Source organism: Dama dama, chromosome 3 (genome assembly GCF_033118175.1).
Source record: "Dama dama isolate Ldn47 chromosome 3, ASM3311817v1, whole genome shotgun sequence".
NCBI lineage: Eukaryota > Metazoa > Chordata > Mammalia > Artiodactyla > Cervidae > Dama > Dama dama.
Genome location: NC_083683.1, coordinates 22774841 through 22795192, shown reverse-complemented (window position 1 = coordinate 22795192; position 20352 = coordinate 22774841). Strand labels below are relative to the sequence as shown.

The following is a 20352-nucleotide window of genomic DNA, read 5'->3' as shown; positions in this document are numbered from 1 at the left end:
GTTATAGATGTTGCTTAATTTTGGACTTTATAAAGTATATACACTAAAATGTTGAGCATAACCAATGAAAATAAAATGTATGATTTCCAAACGTGTCAAGGCAAAGTTCTAAGTAGAACATACTATTATGATAGACTATATTATTTACTGGTTATTATTTATATCCTAGTAAAAGCTAAGGGAAAAATAGACATCAACTTTTAGAAAGAACAGAAGGATAAAATTTTGACTGGGGCTTTAAACTGTACCCAAAACACTATTCCTTCAAAAATGTTCACATATGAAGATATATACGGTAGGGACACAAATTATTCTCTATGCTTTAAGTTTGAAATAAAATTTTTTTGAGACTAAGAATACAAAATCTATTAAAAGTTGTATTAAAAAATTTTGTGATTATTCATTATCAGGAGGAAGGTCAATGTTCAAACTTGAAAGAAATAGAAGTAATCACAAAGTGTGAAAGGGTGAAATATATATATATATATATCACTCTCAAATATTCTCAAATTCTAACTAAATTCAAAAGATAAAAACTTTACCTTCAGCAGATACAATACTAGTATATTTATATAAGAAAATATATAAAGAGAAGAAGAAACTTAATACAAAAGGTAAAGAAAATGACCAAGAAAGAAAAAACTATGTCCAATCAAAACAAGGCTTTAAAATTAACATTAAAGGAACGTTCCCTCTTTATAATTTATTAGTTTATCAAGGAATTGAAAACACCCAGTCAGTCAGATGTGGTGAAAACAGAGTAATTCTACACTTTTAATGTTTGCTTACATTGGCACAGTCCTTCAATACTGTACTTCCTATGTATCGTACACATAGGAAAAAACCATTCTTTTTCACATTCCTGGAATTTTTCCTAAAGAACTAATCCAGAAGGAAGAAAAGACTGACATCTAGGAAGACGGTCCTTGCGATATTTACAATGTATATTGGAAGCTCCTAATTGCCCTGTAGTTACTTAATTAATTGTGCATTCCTTTTTAATGACAATCATGAAGACTCCACAGCACCAAAGGAAAAGCTGATGAGATATTATAAAGAAATAGCGGGAAATGCAACGGAGAAATTAGAACAACAACGTTAGAGAATGCAAAATCAGGTCTGGTCTAGGAAGACGTGAATGAAACACCCTCTAGAGAGCAAAATTTAGGCTGGATACCAAACAACTCAATAGCCATGATAAAAAAATATTTTAAAAAGGCAAAACTGGTGTGAAAACATCCATGGTAAAACTTCAGAATTTTAAGTAAAAACCGAATCTGTCTTCTCCCTTGCACTATCCTGAGCGGGGCACGCGTGCCTCTCCCCAGTTCAAGCTTAAAGATCCTGGCTTTGCTTAAATTGATACGATTTTCATCAAGAGCAGTTTTGCATTGATTTTCAAATTAAAAAACAACACTGCATTAAACTGTCATTTTCTCGAATGGAAAGTTCCCTTAAATCTTGCACCCCAGGCGAGGAGCTCTACTCACCCCAGTCCCAGCCCTGTGCAAACCTTTGCTGACGAGAATGCGTTAGAGTGATAGTGGTTTTCATTTCTTGAACATGTAAACTTTACGTGTATTTTTAAATCCAAACTCTTAAGTGTGGTTCCCCACAACCTTCAGCAGAGCAGTGGCCCAAACTCTGCGGCTGAGGGGGCGCACCCTGCAGGGGTTGTCGGAGGTTTAGGCAACCGCCTTAGGGCCTCACCATGAAGCGCATGTTAGCCGCTCGGGGCAAGACGTTGCCCCGGACCTCATTGTGGAGGTTCACGTACTCATTGATAAACCTTACGTCCTCCTCGTCAGGCAAAACATTCGCGTTCAAACCGGAACCCAGCAGTAGCAGCCAGAACTCACATAGCCACACCTTCCAAATGCCCGTCTGCGTCAAAGGAAACCATCGGGCGTACCACTCCACGGAGAAGCGCAGGGCCGCCATAGTCCACCTGCCGCGGACAGGCCAGTGCGCACGCGCAGGCTCGCCCCGGCGGCCTACCAGTCAACGCGGAGGGGCGGTGCAGGCAGCGGGCCCCGCCTCTCGGGAGCGGGGAGGGGAAGTATCAGCAAGAGGCAAAACGGCGAAGACTCGTGAAAACCATCTGCAGAATTACCCGAAACAGACGGCTGAGTTACGAGAGTGCAGGTTTTTCTCTAAAGTAATGTTGGCAAATATCTAGAATCGGTTTTTGACAGCAGATGATGTGTCATCCTTTATTAATGAGTCGACTACAGAGTAAATGTCAATTGCTGAGTAAATAACCTGAGTAATTTGCGAATTCTGTGATACTGATGAAAATTCAGTCGAAAAACAGAAATCCTTGCTAGTTATGTTGGGATTTTAGTGCAAGATGCTCCTTTTATTTCCATCCTGGGGAAGAATATCCTCTTGTAGACCAACTTCCTTATTGAGATTTTCACAATGTTTTAATGATCCTTTGTGGGAAACTGCAGGATAAATGAGAAGAGTGGAAAGCTCAGCAGGTAGGGGCTAGATTAGGGCTCATCGAATTCTCATAAAGTTAAAATATTTTCATTTTTTTCTTCCACCGGCATGTGTAGACAGTCTGAAGTATCAATATCATCTCTGATAAACTGTCACGATAAAAGTCGACAACACTTTTTTTTTTTTTGGTTTTCCTTTGTTTCAGACAAAAATGGCTAGTGTCCCAGCGATTCTTTTTAGCGTCATATATTTTGCTCAAGAAAACTTGCTTTGAAGAAAGTAAGTTGTAGCCATTAAAAAAAAATTGTTTTGGGGTACACATTTACATATCATATATTGTCCTGGATAGTGTTAAGAAGATATTAAAAATCATTGACAAGGGACAGAATTTTGCCACAAAGAAAGCATTGCAATTGCTTGACAAAAATATCTAAAAATGCATGTGCTTGAAAAAGTTATCTATGGTAGGACTTCCCTGATGGTCCAGTGGTTAAGAATCTGCCTTCCAATGCAGGGGGCACAGGCTCAATCCCTGGTCAGGGAACTAAAATCCCACATGCCTCCAGGCACCTGAAACCCGTGCTCACTAACAAGAGAAAGTCCAAGCACAACAACCAAGACCCAGCACAGCCAAAAAAAAAAAAAAAAAATGGTGTACACAATATAAAGCAGCATAGCTCACAAGATGTTTTCATTCATGCCTTTTTTATTAAATGTATATTACCAGGTAGTGTATTAGGAGGGTAAGAAAGGCCGATGAACAAGGCAAAAATCCTGCTTCCAAGTAGCTTACAGTCTGGAGAACTAGCAAACTGGGGCCTTCTATGCCATGGGAGAAACACAAAGCCAAAGTGCTCTGGCATTACGCGTGGGACAGCTAACCCCCTTTTTGAGGACTAGGTAAGCCTGTGTGGGGAATGTGACATCAAGAAAGTGAAGCACACAAGATAAAGAGTGCTTTCTAAACAAAGAGAAAAGCATACAATATCCCAGGAGATCAAAGAGGCTAAAAGTGTTTTAGTATGATCAGAGTATACTGTGGGGGTAAAGGCGACAAGTGATGAAAGATGGAATTCCTTCATTATATTGGTTCTGTTGTTAGACTATGAAAATTGCTATGTTAAAGCACAAGATAAATGGAATAATGTCATCTTAGACTAGCAAGAAGTGTTAGACTTTAGTCCCAATGTATTAGACTTACTTTGGACACATCATTGATAGGGAAGTCACTATGTCTTAGGTAGCTCATTCCATTGCTGGACATCTTACTCATTGATTTAATACGTATTTCTTTAGGACGTCTGTGTGTCAAACCTACACTAGGTGTTAGAGACATAAATTCTCAACAAACGAGATTCGTAGTCTATCCACATGAAGTTTTCAGTTAAAGGCTGTTGTTCAGTTGTCAAGTTGTGTCTGACTCTTTGAAACCCCATGGACTGCAGCACACCAGGCTTCCCTGTCCTTCACTGTCTCCCGGAGCTTGCTCAAACTTAGTTAAAAGTGATACAGACAAATCATCAAATAACTGTAATACAGAGTAATAAATGCTATTTTAAAATTCATTTTAAAAATTATTTCAGAAGTTGTTTCATTTGTTCTCTATTGGGGTAAAAAATACATGACATAAAACTTAGCATTTTAATCATTTTTAGTGTAAAATTTGTGGTGATTATGTTCACAGTGTTGTTCCCAGAAATATCAGGTGCAGTTTTACATGCTCAGAAAGTATCAGCTCATTTAAATCATAAATACCTTAAGAAACACATATTATTATGTTTAAAAATTTTATTGAAGTATAGTTGATTTGTAGTGTGTTTAATTTCTGCTTTAAAGCAAAGTGATTCAGTCATAAATATTCTTTTTCATATTCTATTCCATTATGGTTTGTCACAGGATGTGGAATATAGTTCCCTGTGCTATGCAATAGGAACTTGTTTATCCATCCTGTATGTGTTTGCCCCTGCTAATCCCAGACTCCCAGGCCTTTGCTCCTACACCTCCCTCACCCTTGGCAACCACAAATCTGTTATTGTATCAGGGAGTTTGTTTTTGTTTTGTAGATATGTTTGTTTCTGTAGTATTTTAGATTCCACGTATAAGTGATATCATCTGATATTTGTCTCTCTGAAGTACTTCACTTACAGTTTGGTAATCTCTAGGTCCATTCATGTTGCTGTAAGTGGCATTATTTCATTCTTTTAATGGTTGAGGAGTATTCCATTCATGTATATATTGCATATATATATGTGTGTGTATATATATACATATACATATATATATATATATCACATCTTCTTTATCCATTCATCTGTTCATCGACAGTTAGATTGAATCCATGTCTTGGCTGTCACAGATACTGCCGCTGTGAACACAGGGGTGCATATGTCTTCAAATTAAAGTTTTGTCTGGATATATGCCCAAAAGTGGGGTTGTTGATCATATTGCAACGCAATTTTTAGTTTTCTGAGGACCCTACATACTGTTTTCTATTGTAGCTGCACCAATACACATTCCCAACAATAGTGTAAGAGGGTTCCGTTTTCTCCACACCTTCTCCACCATTTATTAGTTAGAGACTTAGTAATGATGGCCATTCCGACTGGTGTGAGGTGATACCTCCTTGCTAAGAAACAGATACTATTCTTACCTCCATTTTACAGGTGGAAAAGCTGAGAAAAAGAGAAGTCATGTAATTTGTCTAAAGCCATCCAGCTCGTAAGTGTTAGAGCCAGTGTTCAAACTCAGGTGTCTAACACGGGACTACAGAGGAAGGGCACATGGAGACGTCTGGTTTGGTTTGTGTGGAAGGAGGTCAGGTTTCCTGAAGATGTTTTGCAAATATTCAGCTTTTCATATCTGTCAGTGAATTGGCTGGCATCATGTACTTCATACAAAATATAGTTTAAATGTGTTACATTTTAAAATTAAAAAAAAAAACTTTAAATATGCACATAACATGTGAGGATTATTTAGTCACTATTTAACATATTATGTATTAAATTACAGATTATTCATCAGTACCAAAAGATATGTTCGTTTTCTCATAAGTTTTAAGGTCTGTGACTATTGAAACGTTGGAATTTTTGGCTATTCATTAGCCCTCAAATAAGTTTTTACTTTCTTAATTTTTAGAGTGATTTACACATTAAGTTTCTTGAAGGCATAAGAATTGTTGGAGGATAGAGACAGAATCATCTATTTTTTAAAAGCATTGTGAAAATTAAGTTTCACTATGTTCTCTCATTAAAGTTCTGCTGCTGGTGTACTTTTTGAATACTCATTTACTTTTCTGTTGTGTCTAACAGAGATATAGCTTTACTTAAAACATCAGGGCAATTTTAGTAAATAGATTTTAAGCACCTTGTTTATCTCAGTTGATTTGGGACTTCCTTAAGTTTTCAGTTTCTTTACACTGTTTTTGAAATTTTAAGGAAATAATACTCTAATTCTGTATCATTTCTGATTTTGATAAAAGCTAGCAAGTTCAAAAATACATTCTTTTAATGTATACGTAAGGAGAATGATCATGAAAGAAGATTAAAGATACTAATGAGTGTGATTTTGTTCTCTGTATGAATGTTATTGGGAAGATATATGGTTTTTACCTTTGACTCTTTTTCTTACTTTTTTCACTTTTCTATCAGTCCTCATTTGGTTGTTCTTTCCTATAATTCAGAAATTCAAGTGATGCTAATGGTACATGAGAAGCATTACAAGAGAAAACCAAAAGGATGCTGCAAATAAAATCCAATATTCAAGAGTGGAAAGATAGACTTTATTAAAATGAAAATAAAGGACAACTGAAAATGATACTTGCTACATAAATATCAAGGGATTAAAATCACTGACATGCCATTAAGACGCGTTATCATTTGGGCTTCTTGGTAGCTCAGTTGGTAAAGAATCGGCCTGTAGTGCAGGGAACCCAAGTTCGACCACTGGTTCAGGAAGATCCCCTGGAGAAGGAAATGGCAACCCACTCCAACATTCTTGCCTGGGAAAACCCATGGACAGAGGAGCCTGGTGGGCTGCAGTCCATGGGGTCGCAAAGATTTGGGCATGACTGAGCGACTAACACTTTGGAAGAATCATTTAAAATTTCTAAGAAAATGAATAGCACCATTAGCAAAATGAATGAAGGAGATGAACAGGCAATTGACCACCAAAAACAAACAGGCCAAAACACAAAAGAGCCAAAACCGTGTAGTGGAAATATTCGTACTGCCATCTATTCCTGTCACCTATTTGACAAGGTGATCTGTATGCAGCCAGATTCCAGCATGAATTTGAGTCTCTGGAAATGTAACTTGCCTCTATCTACTGGGGAAAGTCAAAAAATTGAGTATAAACCTGGGACTATTGATATAAAGTTTTGACTTCTAAATTGACATTGACTCCTGTATTCTGGAGCTTAATGTTTATTTAGCATGGTTGCATGTGTGCAACAACTCCTAGGAATCCTTTTGCTGTAGGACAGCATTCCCCAAGACGGTCTTGATAACTCTCAAAATACATACTTGTCAGTCTTGACATTTCTGTGAGAATGTTTAAATCTACTAGCAGTTCAAGAAATGAAAGTTAATAGCAGAATTACTGAGAGGATTATATAAAGTATTGCATGTAAATTGCTAAGTGCTTGGTACATTGTAAACATTGCTTAATGTTAGTTATTACTATTATTAAGTTAATACTGTTAATAAAAATATCTCATTTTCATTTTCACTTGTTATATGGACAAGTACTAAATTATATTTTTAACAGCGTTTTACCAGACCTATTATGCATTCTTAATACATATTTGTAGAATTATTCTTATGATAGTGGTGTGATAGCTATTCTTATGATAGCTGGTGTGGTTTCACTAGCTACAAGGAGCAAATTCACTGTATGCAACTGCAGAGGGGTTCCTGGTGGTTTTTGACTAGGGGTAATGTCAAGTGGTGTGGAGCTTTCCTGAGGGGAAAATGGGAGTTCCTCTGTGAGGGATGATGATGGAATTTGCTTGTTTCTTTCGTTCCAGTATGTGAACTCAAGTGAATTTAATTACAGATTGTTACCTAGTTTTAACCTAGCCAGCCATCGCCAAATAATCATATGTCTTGCCAAAAGAGCTGAGAAAATACTTCAGGTCAGTTACAGTTGTAACTGTACAATACAAGGCAATACAATACAAGGGCAAGCACACACTGTTGATTGTTGGACTCATCTTCCTAGCATAAATATCTCCTTAGCAGTCATTTTTGTTTATTTATTTGACTGCATTGGTATCAGTTGCAGCACGTGGGCTCAGTAGTCATGGCACATAGGCCCATATGCCCCTCAGCCTGTGGGATCCTAGCTCCCTGGCCAGGGATGGACCCTGCATCCCCTGCCTTGCAAAGTGGATTCTTAACCACTGGACCACCAGGGAAGTCCTCTCTTTAGCAGTTTTTTAAAATTCACTTTTACATCATCCTTTTCAGGTTCAATTTTTGTATATTTTAAAATACTGGATTGGAGTAAAACATATAATACTCTATTGTAAAAACACACATGATACATATAATTACATGATATATTCATACTTCTAACTCAAGCTTAGGTACATCAGCTCCTGATTTGTAAGGGAATGTCCTGGGTTTATTGTGTTTTCCTATGTCCTGGGAACCCCCTCAGTCCCAAGGAGAACCAGGAATATTAGTTACTCTACAATATTTTATTTTAATAATAGGGATGCATAATCAAAAACTACAGAGACTACAGTTTAAACCATCTTTTCACCATCCTTCAAGGAGTAAGAATGGGATACAATTGGCCCAGTTAAAACTGATGAGTCTGATCACTTCTGGAAACTTCAAACATAGCCTAGTAGGACCAAAAGATCCCCAGAATAATGCACTGTTCAAACCCTGAGTTAACTGCCTTCAGTAATTTGAAAAGACTTGAGTACAGAGCTGTTTGTCCAATAATTCCAAACTGTGTGAAATTGGAGGGTCACTTATGGTCACTATTAAAGCAACATCTTCTCAGAGTAAAAGAATTAAAGTGATGCCAGGCCTTTTAAGATATCCTGTCAAGAGCCTATGGTTATGATCACAAGGAAAAGATATTTTGTTGGTCCAGAATTTTCTCTTCTTGCTAATGAGGGGAAGCCCCACTGGTAAGGCAGAGGCACTCCACCTGCCCAGCCTTTGCTCACAGCTTCAGCATAGATAGAAAGCTCTGCATGTAGAAATCCCATTATCTGAGAACTGCCATTACTTACAAGATCCTGTAGCCGTGCTAATGCAATACTCCCTGACATATTTTTTTTCAAAATCAGAGGGTATAATTCTGTAAAATTTCATTTTTAAGTATGGCCTGTAGAATTTCAATTCATCTACCTAAGGAAACATATGCTCCTGGATGATTAAGGAATCTAAAGAAGTAATAGAATAATTATATTGAAAATCAAAAGATATTTTAATTATTTGAAAAAGTTTAATTAAAAATCCACAAACACAACAATAAAACAGAAAAATGTACTATGTATATATGTCAATTTACATTTAGCCTATTTCAAACTGCCAGGGTAACTAATTATGAACTCACATTTTAACAATGCAATAGTTAAGCAAATAGCAATGATTTATTTTACTAACATGGTAATGACTCTCCACACCATGTTGATGCTGAGCAGCAGTGTGATGGTTAATGCTGCGTGTCAGTGTGGCTAGACTATGGTGGTTGGTATTTGGTCAAACACTAGTCTAGATATTGTTGCAAAGGTATTTTTTAGATGTGATTAACATTTACAGTCAGTTGACTTTAAGTAAAGCAGATTACCCTCCACAATGTGGGTGGGCTACAACCAGTGGAAGGCAGACAGATTTCCCAAAGAATGAATTCTGCCATTAGACTGCAATCAGGTTAAAAATACATTTAAAATACATTTACATTTCAAATCATGTAAAAATACATTTACAGCATAAAAATATTATGATTTTTAATATTTACAGCTGAGGGAAGTTGGTGGTTGCTTTAGTTGAGAAGAAAAGGATCTAGATCATTTATTTAGTACATAGAAGTCAACTATTCAACATTAAGTGACTTAAAAAACTGAATTAATTGAATAATCTGTTTTGTTTCTTTCTTTCTTTTTTTTTTTGGTCTTCAGACAAAAAAATGCCAGAATGAACCAGTTTTTTGGTTTGTAGAGATGTTGTTAATTATACTACAGATAATTTTGTACAGGACTTTAAAAGGTATACCTGCATCCTGTTATGTATACAGGGTACATTTAAAAATAAAATCTCCTAAAAGTAAAATTTCCTAATTCTCCCTTTTTGAGTTTAACTGTTCTCATCATTTTCCCCAACTACTGACTATGACCATAATATAACATTACAGGCTATTTGAAACTTTCCTTAATAACATTTTGTTTCTGAATAACGAGGGAACTCTTAAAGAGAACTACTGGCATTTAAGGAAAATACCTACTATCTGAAATGTTTAATTCTTTAAGTGTACTCTAACTAAAAGACCATCTAGAATATTAGAGAACAAGACTCTTGATACATGTAAAATAATTTTTAAGTCACTTAAGTTTTGCTTTGTTTTATTGCTACCCTTCTATATTATAGTACATCTTTTGAATTAAAAACACATTAAATTTAGATAACAGATAAAGCATTTAGAAGCCTTAGTAATTAAACAGGTAAGAGTTACACTTAACCATAATCTATTTCTTTGTTGTCATGTCAGAGAATTTCCCTTGTACATAAAAGAGAATTAAAATATTGTCAGAAGGACAGAAATTACGTACAATGGATTACATGCTATCAGCTGACGTGTCCCTGATGGGTTCCAACCTGGATATCCTGTCAATAAAAACAATATTTAAGAGCTCAGTTTAGTTTCAAGGAGAGGAAGTAATTGAATAAATACTGAAAGATTTTGATACGTACTATGAGGTTTATCACGTTCTTTATTACCTAAAATAGAAAAAAAATTATACATTAAACTCATTCATTTGCTTTTCTGGCTTTTTGAATAAGATAGTCAACTTAGAAAGTTTAGCTTGGTTTTTTCATTTAAGAAAACTGAAGCCTTCTCTGCAAATCCCATAGTACTTAAAAATCTATATGATGCTCCCTGCCAACAATGTCGTGTCAAAAAATATTTCAAGAACATCTCACATATTGAAGGCAAAAGGCCTGAAACAGACAAAACTATATACAGTAGTTAACTTTATTTTTGACACTGCCATATCCATTTAAAGTCCCATAAAAATACTATATTTCCTTCATATTGAGGATTTGGATATGAGGATTCTGCAATTTATTATGAGTTTGTTTATTTCATTTATTTTTATTCATTTATTCATGTATGTGTGTCTACTATGTATTAAGCATGACTCTAGGCTTTGGATATAATGGTTATTAGGAAAAAGTAATGTTCTTTTCCTTAGAGAAGTATCAGGGGAGAAAATCTATCATCAACTTTAAAATTGAATAAATGAATATAGGAGATTAAAATATGCCATCAGAGAAAATGATTAGTATGATAAAAAGGGTCAAGAGATAGAAAATAATGAGGAACTTAGTTATGGTCATAGCTAAAATTTATTGAGAGCCTACTTGATTTTGGGAAGATCCCCTGGAGGAGGGCATGGCAACCTACTCCAGTGTTCTTGCCTGGAGAATCCCATGGACAGAGCAGCCTGACTGGCCACAGTCCAGAGGGCCACAAAGAGTTGGACACGACTGAAGCAATTTAGCATGCATGCACTTTATTTTGGTCCCAAATCACTCTGTGTGGTTTATCATATTTAATCCTCTTAGTCACCTCCTGGGTTAAGCCATCTGATCCCAAGGCCTATACATTTAACCATTATGCTGTATGTCTGCCCCTCAAAAAGGAAGTAAAAAAAGATAGAAATTGACTTTCTATAGAAATTGATCAATAGAAGTAAAAAATCATAGGACTTAAAAAGTGGAACACAGCAGAATTAGCAAAGTTAAAAATAGAATGTCATTAAAACGGATAAAACAAAAATGTGTGAAACCCCTCAAAACCTGAGTATCATATAACATTTAAAGAAGTTAAGTTAGTAAACATCTGTAAACACACACACACCACAACAAAATAGTTTTATAGAAAATTTCCTCCAAACATTCAAAAATAAATAATGAGAATCTTAGACAAACTTTAACCAAAATATTAACAGAAGTATTGTTCCCAACTTTCAACTTCTTTTATGAGGCTACTACAAACTTGAAGTCAAAATCATATGAGGAGATATGGAGATGGAAATTATAAGCCAGTCATAATTCTGAAATTAAATCCAAAAACTATAAGTAAAATATTAACAAGAATTTACCTTCTGTGAGGGAAACTTGGGAGCTCCCTGATAGCTCAGCTGGTAAAGAATCTGCCTGCAATGCAGGAGACCTCGATTCTATTCCTGGGTTGGGAAGATCTGCTGGAGAAGGGATAGGTTACCCACTCCAGTGTTCTTGGGCTTCCCTTGTGGCTCAGCTGGTAAAGAATCTGCCTGCAGTGTGGGAGACCTGTGTTCGATCCCTGATCTGGGAAGATCCCATGGAGAAGAGAAGAGTGAAAGAGGAGGGTGCAAAAGTTGGCTTAAAGCTCAACATTCAGAAAACTAAGTTCATGGCCTCCGGTCCCATCACTTCATGGCAAATAGATGAAGAAACAGTGGAAATAGTGGCAGACTTTATTTTGGGGGCTCCAAAATCACTGCAGATAGTGACTGCAGCCATGAAATTTAAAGAGACTTACTCCTTGGAAGAAAAGTTATTACCAACCTGGACAGCATATTAAAAAGCAGAGGCGTTACTTTGTCAGCAAAAGTCTGTCTAGTCAAGGCTATGGTTTTTCCAGTACTCATGTATGGATGTGAGAATTGGACTATAAAAAAGCTGAGCGCTGAAAAATTGATGCTTTGGAACTATGGTGTTGTAGAAGATTCTTGAGAGTCCCTTGAATTGCAAGGTGAGCCAACCAGTTAATACTAAAGGAAATCAATCCTGAATATTCATTGGAATTCATTCATATTGACACTGAAACTCCAATAGTTTGGCTACCTGCTGTGAAAAGCTGACTCTTTGAAAAAGTCCCTGATGTCAGGAAAGATTGTAGGTGAGGGGAGAAGGGGACCGCAGAGGATGAGATGGTTGGATGGCATCACTCACTCAAGGGACATGAGTTTGAGTAAACTCCAGGAGTTGGTGATGGACAGGGAGGCCTGGCTTGTTGCAGTCCATGGGGTCCCAGAGAGTCGGACGTGACTGAGTGACTGAACTGAACTAAACTTAAAAATTCCATTTGTAACATCAACACATATAGATCACCAGGCAATCTGAGATGTAAGACCTTACTGAGAAAATTTCAAAGTGTAAAAGACATATAAATGAAAGTGAAAGTTTCTCAGTCGTGTCTGACTCTTTGTGACCCCATGGACTGTAGACCATCAGGATCCTCTGTCCATGGAATTCTCCAGGCAAGAATGCTGGAGTGGGGTGCCAATCTCATCCTCAGGCCATCTTCCTGACCCAGGGATTGAACTCAGGTCTCCTGCATTGCAGGCAGAATTTTTTATGTGTGAGCCACTAGGGAAGCCTTAAAAAGATATATAAAAAGACCCAAATAAACAGTATTTATTAATTGAAAAGGTCAACACTGTAAAGTTATTTCTTCTTCAATTTATCTCTAAATTCAATGTAATTCCATTCAGAATTTCAAGGTCTTCTGTAGAACTGATAAGCTTATCCTAACATTAATTTTCAAAAGCAAAGGGCAAGGAATAGGCAAATGATTTCTGAACAATTTGGAAATGGAATGAGTTGGGGGAATACCTCCTACCAAGTATTAAAGCTTATTTATTGTAGCCTTGGTAGCTTTTAAGTTGCTATTTTGGAGACCACAGAATACAGCTCTCTAAATCTCCAGAATGAAATCATTTGTGATTGACAAAATCTCTCATCGAGCATAAAATACAAATAAAATAATCTTTTACTATTATTATTTTATTATCATTAGAAAAACAATGTGTAAGAGCATGAGACATTTGCAACAGCAACAAAGACGGGAAGGTCCAGATTTCAGAACAGAAGATCCATAAAGAGGAGAGTTGATGTTACGAAGGATGCTCTTTCCTTGGGGCCATTTGTTGATTCTGGGCCCAGGCCTAGGTCTGAAAAAGTGGGCTTTGTCCAGGAAGAAGTCACTTCTTAGTAAACAGAGAAACCAGCAGAGCTTTTATCGGCCTTAAAGAACTAGAGAGATAAAATTGGAGAATTGAGTAGTTCAAGATCCAGGTGAGAGGTAGAGGTGGAGGAAATAAGCCCAAGACGTGCCCATTTTGTAACTTTGAAACTATGAGAGGTAAGGGGCTAAAAACCTAGGCTAAAAGCCTTTGGAAATCATAGTAGATCTTTCAGTAATTCCTGTGTGTTAAAGCAATGAGAAAAACAGTGGGGAAAAAAAAAAAACAATAAGAAAAGAATTGGAGTTCAAAAACCAGTAGGTAAAGGCAACAGTGAACACACCCGTCTCCCATTGGAAAGCCTTGGACGTCTCTGTTCTTGGAGCAGAACAAGCAAACCTAGACCACACCTTAGGTAAATTCTGAACCAGCTTTGACCAAGTTGTGTTTGGATTGAGATGAACCACCTTAACTCTATCTGTTCAGTAAAGGAAAAGATAGAACTCTACATTTTTTGTTTCACACCATATTATCAGGTATTTAACTTATTAGGCACATCAAGTGTTTCCACAATCTACTGCTGTGGAACAAACTTCCAAAACTTAATGGCTTAAAATGGTTAACAACTTACCACTATTTCTCATGATTACCTAGGTTGGCAGATTCTACTAGGCAGTTTCTGTCATATATTTAGTGTTATCAGGGTTCAAGGATGCAGCTGCATTTAGCTGTTGCTCCCATTTGGGGGTTAAACAGAAAGATGCCCTCTCTTCATCCAGGGCCTGACCTCTTCATTGGGAAAGCGTGGATTTTGAGATATGCTGGATAGCTTTCAAAAGAGCAAAAGCCAAAGCTGCCAGTTTTCTTAAAGGTGTGGCCCAGAAATGGCACAACATCAGGTCCTTATTCAAGGAGAGGAGAAATAGTCTGGGCTTCTTGATGGGAGGAGTGGTGTGCATGGAGGGGAGGGAGGAATCATTTATGGTCATATTTAAGGACATCAAGAAACAGAGCATGTCACCAAAATGAAGAGAAAAAACAATCTTGAAACTAGAAACAGACTCACAGGAGATCTGGATGCTGGCATTTTTAAACAGGGAATTCGAGTGTGTAATACTGGAGCTGACTGTGCCAAAAGGGGGACTAACCAAAGATATTGTCGAAGAGAAAGGCAAGAGCCAGATCACACTTGGGTTTGTTGGCCTCAATGCATAGAATCTGGTTTTTCTTTAGTTGCAAAAAGAAGCAATTGAAGAATTTTAAGAAAAGTGATTTTATCTGATATTTTCTTTTGTTTCCTGTTTTTTTTTTTGGTGGGGGGGAGTGAAGCAACTTGGAATAGAGTAGGAAGAAAAGTGGGGAGGCTGCACTAGTTCAGGCAAGAGATGGCAGTGATCTGGATCCTGGTAAGGAAGGGGAAGTGAAAGAAAAAGACTATATCACTTTATCTTTGTATCTTGTAGACTAGAAAACTTAGTTGTTAACAAATATGAACCACTTTGAGTGAAATCTCATTTTAGAGAGACCGTTCTTCCAATTTATTCTTTTTTTCTTTCTAAATTAGATATAGTTGCTTTCCTAGCATCAGAGTCTTTTCCAATGGGTCAGCTCTTTGCATCAGGTGGCCAAAGTATTAGAGCTTCAGCTTCAGCATCACTTCTTCCATTGGATATTTAGGGTTGATTTCCTTCAGAATTGAATGGTTTGCTCCTGCAGTCCAAGGGACTCTCAAGAATCTTCTCCAGCACCACAATTGGAAAGCATCAATTCTTCTGTGCTCAGCTTTCTTTATTGTCCAACTCTCACATCCGTAGATGACTACTGGAAAAAAAACATAGCTTTGACTAGATGGACCTTCGTTGACAAAGTGATGTCTCTGTTTTCAATATGCTGTCTAGGTTTGTCATTGCTTTCCTTCCAAGGAGCAAGCATCTTTTAGTTTCATGGCTGGTCACTGTCCATAATGATTTTGGGAGTAAAGAATCCACCTACCAATGCAGGAGAAGGAGGCAGCAGAGGATGATGGTTAGATAGTATCACCAACTCAGGGGGCATGAATCTGAGCAAACTCTGGGAATAGTGGGGGACAGAGGAGCCTGGTGTGCTACAGTCCATGGGTTCGCAAAGAGTTGAACACGACGTAGGGACAAACAACAGCATAGTTGCTTTACGATGTTGTTATAGTTTTTTCTATGCAGCAAAGTGAGTCAGCTACATGTTTACATTTATCCTCTTTTTGGATTTCCTTCCCATCCAGGTGGCCAAGGAGCATTGAGTAGAGTTCTCCATGTGGTACAGTAGTTTCTCATTCATTATCCATTTTGCACATGGTGTCAATAGAGCGTATATGTCAGTCCCAATCTCCCAATTCATCCCACCACTGCCCCTTTCCCTCTTGGTATCCAAGCACTTGTTCTCTACATCTGTGTCTCTATCTCTGCTTTGCAAATAAGATCATCTATGAAAATAAAAACAAACAAATGGTATCTAACTAAACTTAAAGGCTTTTGCACAGCAAAGGAATCTATACACAAGACGAGAAGACAGTCCTCAGAATGAAAGAAAATACTTGCAAATGAAGCAACTGATAAGGGATTAATCTCTGAAATATACAAACAGCTCAATATCAAAAACTTCAAAGAATTGTTTTACTTGATGTATGACATGAATATGGAATCATACATAGCCACAGAGATTCTGCTATAATTGGAAAGATTGAGGAGCTATTAGAAAGTGAATACACCTGGATAACCACAGCATAGGTCCAGAAAGTCCTCTGGTATGCTTTTCTAATGACTAACTCCTCTTCCTCTCCAAAGGTAACCACTATCCTGACTCCAAACTTAGATTAGTTTTGTATGGTTTGAACTTTATATAAATGGAATAATTTAATATGCATTTTTGTGTCTGTCTTCTTTTGTGGCACCACGTCTTTTACAGTTTTTAAATTATCTCTTCTCTTCACCCCCTTACTCGGTCCTCAAACAGGAATTTATGCTTATCCTTAAAAAGTAACTTTGTACTGGGAACTCGTCTGCTCCGAGAATCAAACATTTATACTTAAAATAAGTCTTTGCCCTGAGAACCAAAAGACTGATGAAGGAAGAAAAACAATTTGGCTCTAAATCACAATTAGTTTGGACATTGATTGTGAGTGAGTCACTGTTTAATAATAACTAGTAAAAGGAGGTAAAAGAGAAGCAAACACAACTAAGAACAGCATGCCAGTCGATAGCATTTTGGGTGTAGCAGCATACGATCTGTTATACCTTACTCCTTCCAGGCTTTTAGCCTGAGAGAAAATAATCAGTAACAAAGGGAGGGATCATCTGGATTGAAATATGATCATTTATGAAAATGCTTTGTATCAACAAACAGAAGCAATCAAACAGAAACAACCAAATTTTATCTTCTCTTATAAAATTGAGGGTCAAAATTTTAAAATATAATGTATTTTTGGGAACTTTGCATTCCAAAGAAAATGCCCTGATTATTTTTGTTTCCTGTTTTCTTACGGCAGAGTTTGTTTTCGCAAGTATCTCCTTCACACATAGAGCAGGGTGTTCCATTCATGTAAGGGGACACATTTGGATAGTTTCCTCTGTAAAAAAGAGACACAGTGATTAGGTAAGTAGCTATTAATGTCTCTAATTTTGTGTATGCATTTATGCACATTGTTTTGGTCCCTAACCATGAATGTTGACAAGGAAAAATAACAACAACATAGGCCCCACTTTTGTACTTTTTTTCTTTACAAAAGAAACTATTAAATTATTAAAGTAAATATTAAAGTTATTCTTTACAGGGTGTCCCCAATCCTTGTAGCAGTTATATTCTTGAATATTCTCTAGGACACAAGTTAGATGCAAACCCAATATAATTATGTATGTGACAGCCACAGAGATTCTGCTATAAACACTAATTATCTCTTGATTTTTTTAGTGGAATAAGGAAATTTGAATCGCTCATGAAAACATATGTTTTATAGTTTAATTTAAAAGCACAGTAATATAGTACTTTGATGATGCACCAGAAAGATTTGGCAGTTATTTTGCCTAATTTTTAGTAATATAAGCTGATACATGCTAACAAGACTCTCTTTTTTTCTTTTCCCATTTCTATGTCTGTGGAAGACTTAAGAAAGTGTTACTTATCTAGAGTACACAAAGAAAAATATAAGAACATATGTTGTATTCCTTTAAAGAATATGTCCCAATTTATTTATTCCTTCGACTGTTGATGGACTTCGGGTTGTTCCAGTTTTGGGGTATTACTAATAAGGTTACTATGCATGTTTTGATCTTTCAGATATGTCTTTATATGGACATACATTTTCTTGGATATATACCTAGAATGGAATGAATAGATCATTCAGTAGGTGCATATTTAACTTTTAAAGAAACTGTCAGAATTTTTTTTACAAAGCAGTTGTAGCACTTTATATTTCCACCAGCAGTGTGTGAGAATAGCAAATCCTTAGCCATTCAGATTATTGTGTACTGGTATTCACTGTGGTTTTAATTTTGTATTTCCCTAATGATGAATGATTTCTGAGCATTTTTTTCATGTGCTTATTTGCCATCTCTGTATCTTATTAATCTTTGGTTCATTTTTCTATTGAGCTTTAGGTGTTTCTAGGTATTAAATCTTTTTTAAAATTAATTTATTATTTTAACTGGAGGCTAAATATTTTACAATATTGTAGTGGTTTTTGCCATACATTGACATGAATCAGCCATGGGTGTACATGTGTTCTTCACCCTGAACCCCCCACCCACCTCCCTCCCCATCCCATCCCTCAGGGTCATCCCAGTGCACCAATCCTGAGCGCGCTGTCTCATACATCGGACCTGGACTGGTGATCTGTTTCACATATGATGATATACATGTTTCAGTGCTACTCTCTCAAGTCATCTCACGCTCACTTTCTTCCACAGAGTCCAAAAGTCTGTCTTTACATCTGTGTCTCTTTTGCTGTCTTGTATATAGGGTCATTGTTACCATCTTTCTAAATTCCATATATATGTGTTAATATACTGTATTGGTGTTTTTCTTTCTGACTTACTTCATGCTGTATAGGAGGCTCCAGTTTCATCCATCTCATTAGAACTGATTCAAGTGAATTCTTTTTAACGGCTGAGTAATATTCCATGGTGTACATGTACCACAGCTTCCTTATCCATTCGTCTGCTGATGGGCATCTAGGTTGCTTCCATGTCCTGGCTATTATAAACAGTGCTGCGATGAACATTGGGGTGCACGAGTCTCTTTCAGATATGGTTTCCTCAGTGTGTTTGCCCAGCAGTGGGATTGCTGGGTCGTATGGCAGTTGTATTTCCAGTTTTTTAAGGAATCTCCACACTGTTCTCCATAGTGGCTGTACTAGTCTGCATTCCCACCAACAGTGTAAGAGGGTTACCTTTTCTCCACACCCTCTGCAGCATTTACTGTTTGTAGACTTTTTGGTAGCAGCCATTTTGACTGGTGTGAAATGGTTCTAGGTATTACATCTTAAGAGTTCGTCCTACATACTTCATACAAGGTCTTTGTTTCACAGAGACTTTCTTCCAGTCTCTGGCTTGTCTTTTCGTTTTCTTACCAGTTTGTTTGAATAGCGGTCATTTTTAATTTTAATGACATTCATCTTACCAACTTATTCTTTTATGGATCATGCTTTTGATGTGGTAGCTAAAAAAAATCTTTGGCTATCTGAAGGTCAGAAAGGTTTTATTTATGTTTTCTTCAAAAAGTTTCACAGTTTTTGCCTTACATTTGGATCTATGATCCATTTTTAGTTAATTTTTGTAGATTGCATGTTTTGCAAATCAAAGTTTACTTTTGTTTTTTATATGTGAGTGACAGAGCACCAGTTTTTGAAAAATCTTTCTTACGTTGCATTTCCTTGTACAGTTTTGAAAAGTCAGTTGAACATATGTGGGTCAACCATGTGTCGGGTTTATCTGGAGTCTATGTCCTATTCCACTGATCTATTTGTCTAACTTTATATCAGTATAACAATATCATGATTTTATTAATTTGTGAAAACAATAGTGTTAGGTACTTCAGATTTGTTCTAGTTGTTTTAACTATTCTAAGTCCTTTGTATTTTCTTATGAATTTTATGATCTGTTTGTCAGTTTCTACTACAAAAGCCTGTGGGATTTTTATTGGAATTTTATTGAATCCATAGTTCAATTCAGTGAAAAGTTACATCTTTACAATCTTGAGTCTTTTAACCCATTAATTAGGTATAGTGCTCTATTATTGTCTTTGTTATTAATAATTTCTCTCATGACTATTACATAATTTTTAGTATATTAGTTCTTCATGTCTTCTGCCAGATTTATCCCTAAATAATTTATATTTTTTGATGCTATTATAAATGGTATTGTTATTATAACTCAATTTATGATTGCTCATTGCCAGTATATGGACATGTAATTGTTTTGCATATTGATCTTGTACCCTGAAAAATTGCTAAACTTACTGATTAGTTGTAGAAGAGTTTTCATAGATTCCACTGAATTTTCTTTATAGACCTAGAGACCAATAAGTCAGTAAAGAATGACCCATAGGTCATATCTGGCTTGTGGTCTGATTTTGTGCAGTCAGTGAACTAAGAATTGTTTTTTTTTTTTAATTATTTTTATTTTAAGGGGTTATTTAATTCAAAACAGAACAAAGATGAATATGTAACAGGATGTATGTGTCATGCA

The 20352-nt window shown here is 36.4% G+C and overlaps 2 protein-coding genes across 2 annotated transcripts in view; both read right to left on the bottom strand.

Annotated features, from left to right (window-relative positions):
• The window catches only part of GLIPR1L2 (GLIPR1 like 2), a gene marked incomplete at its 3' end in the record, with an annotated part of 34789 nt that extends 32848 nt beyond the window's left edge, over nt 1-1941 (bottom strand). Inside the window, exon 1 of the mRNA XM_061133021.1 lies at nt 1711-1941. Coding sequence (XP_060989004.1) covers nt 1711-1941 — 231 coding nt within the window. The remainder of the gene's footprint in view (nt 1-1710) is intronic.
• An 8256-nt stretch (nt 1942-10197) lies between these two features.
• Nucleotides 10198-20352, bottom strand: part of GLIPR1L1 (GLIPR1 like 1) — a 29011-nt gene continuing 18856 nt past the window's right edge. The window contains exons 4-6 of the mRNA XM_061121972.1: nt 17152-17237; nt 10374-10400; nt 10198-10286 (exon numbers count right to left, since the gene is read on the bottom strand). Of these exons, the coding sequence (XP_060977955.1) occupies nt 10198-10286; nt 10374-10400; nt 17152-17237 (202 nt within the window). The remainder of the gene's footprint in view (nt 10287-10373; nt 10401-17151; nt 17238-20352) is intronic.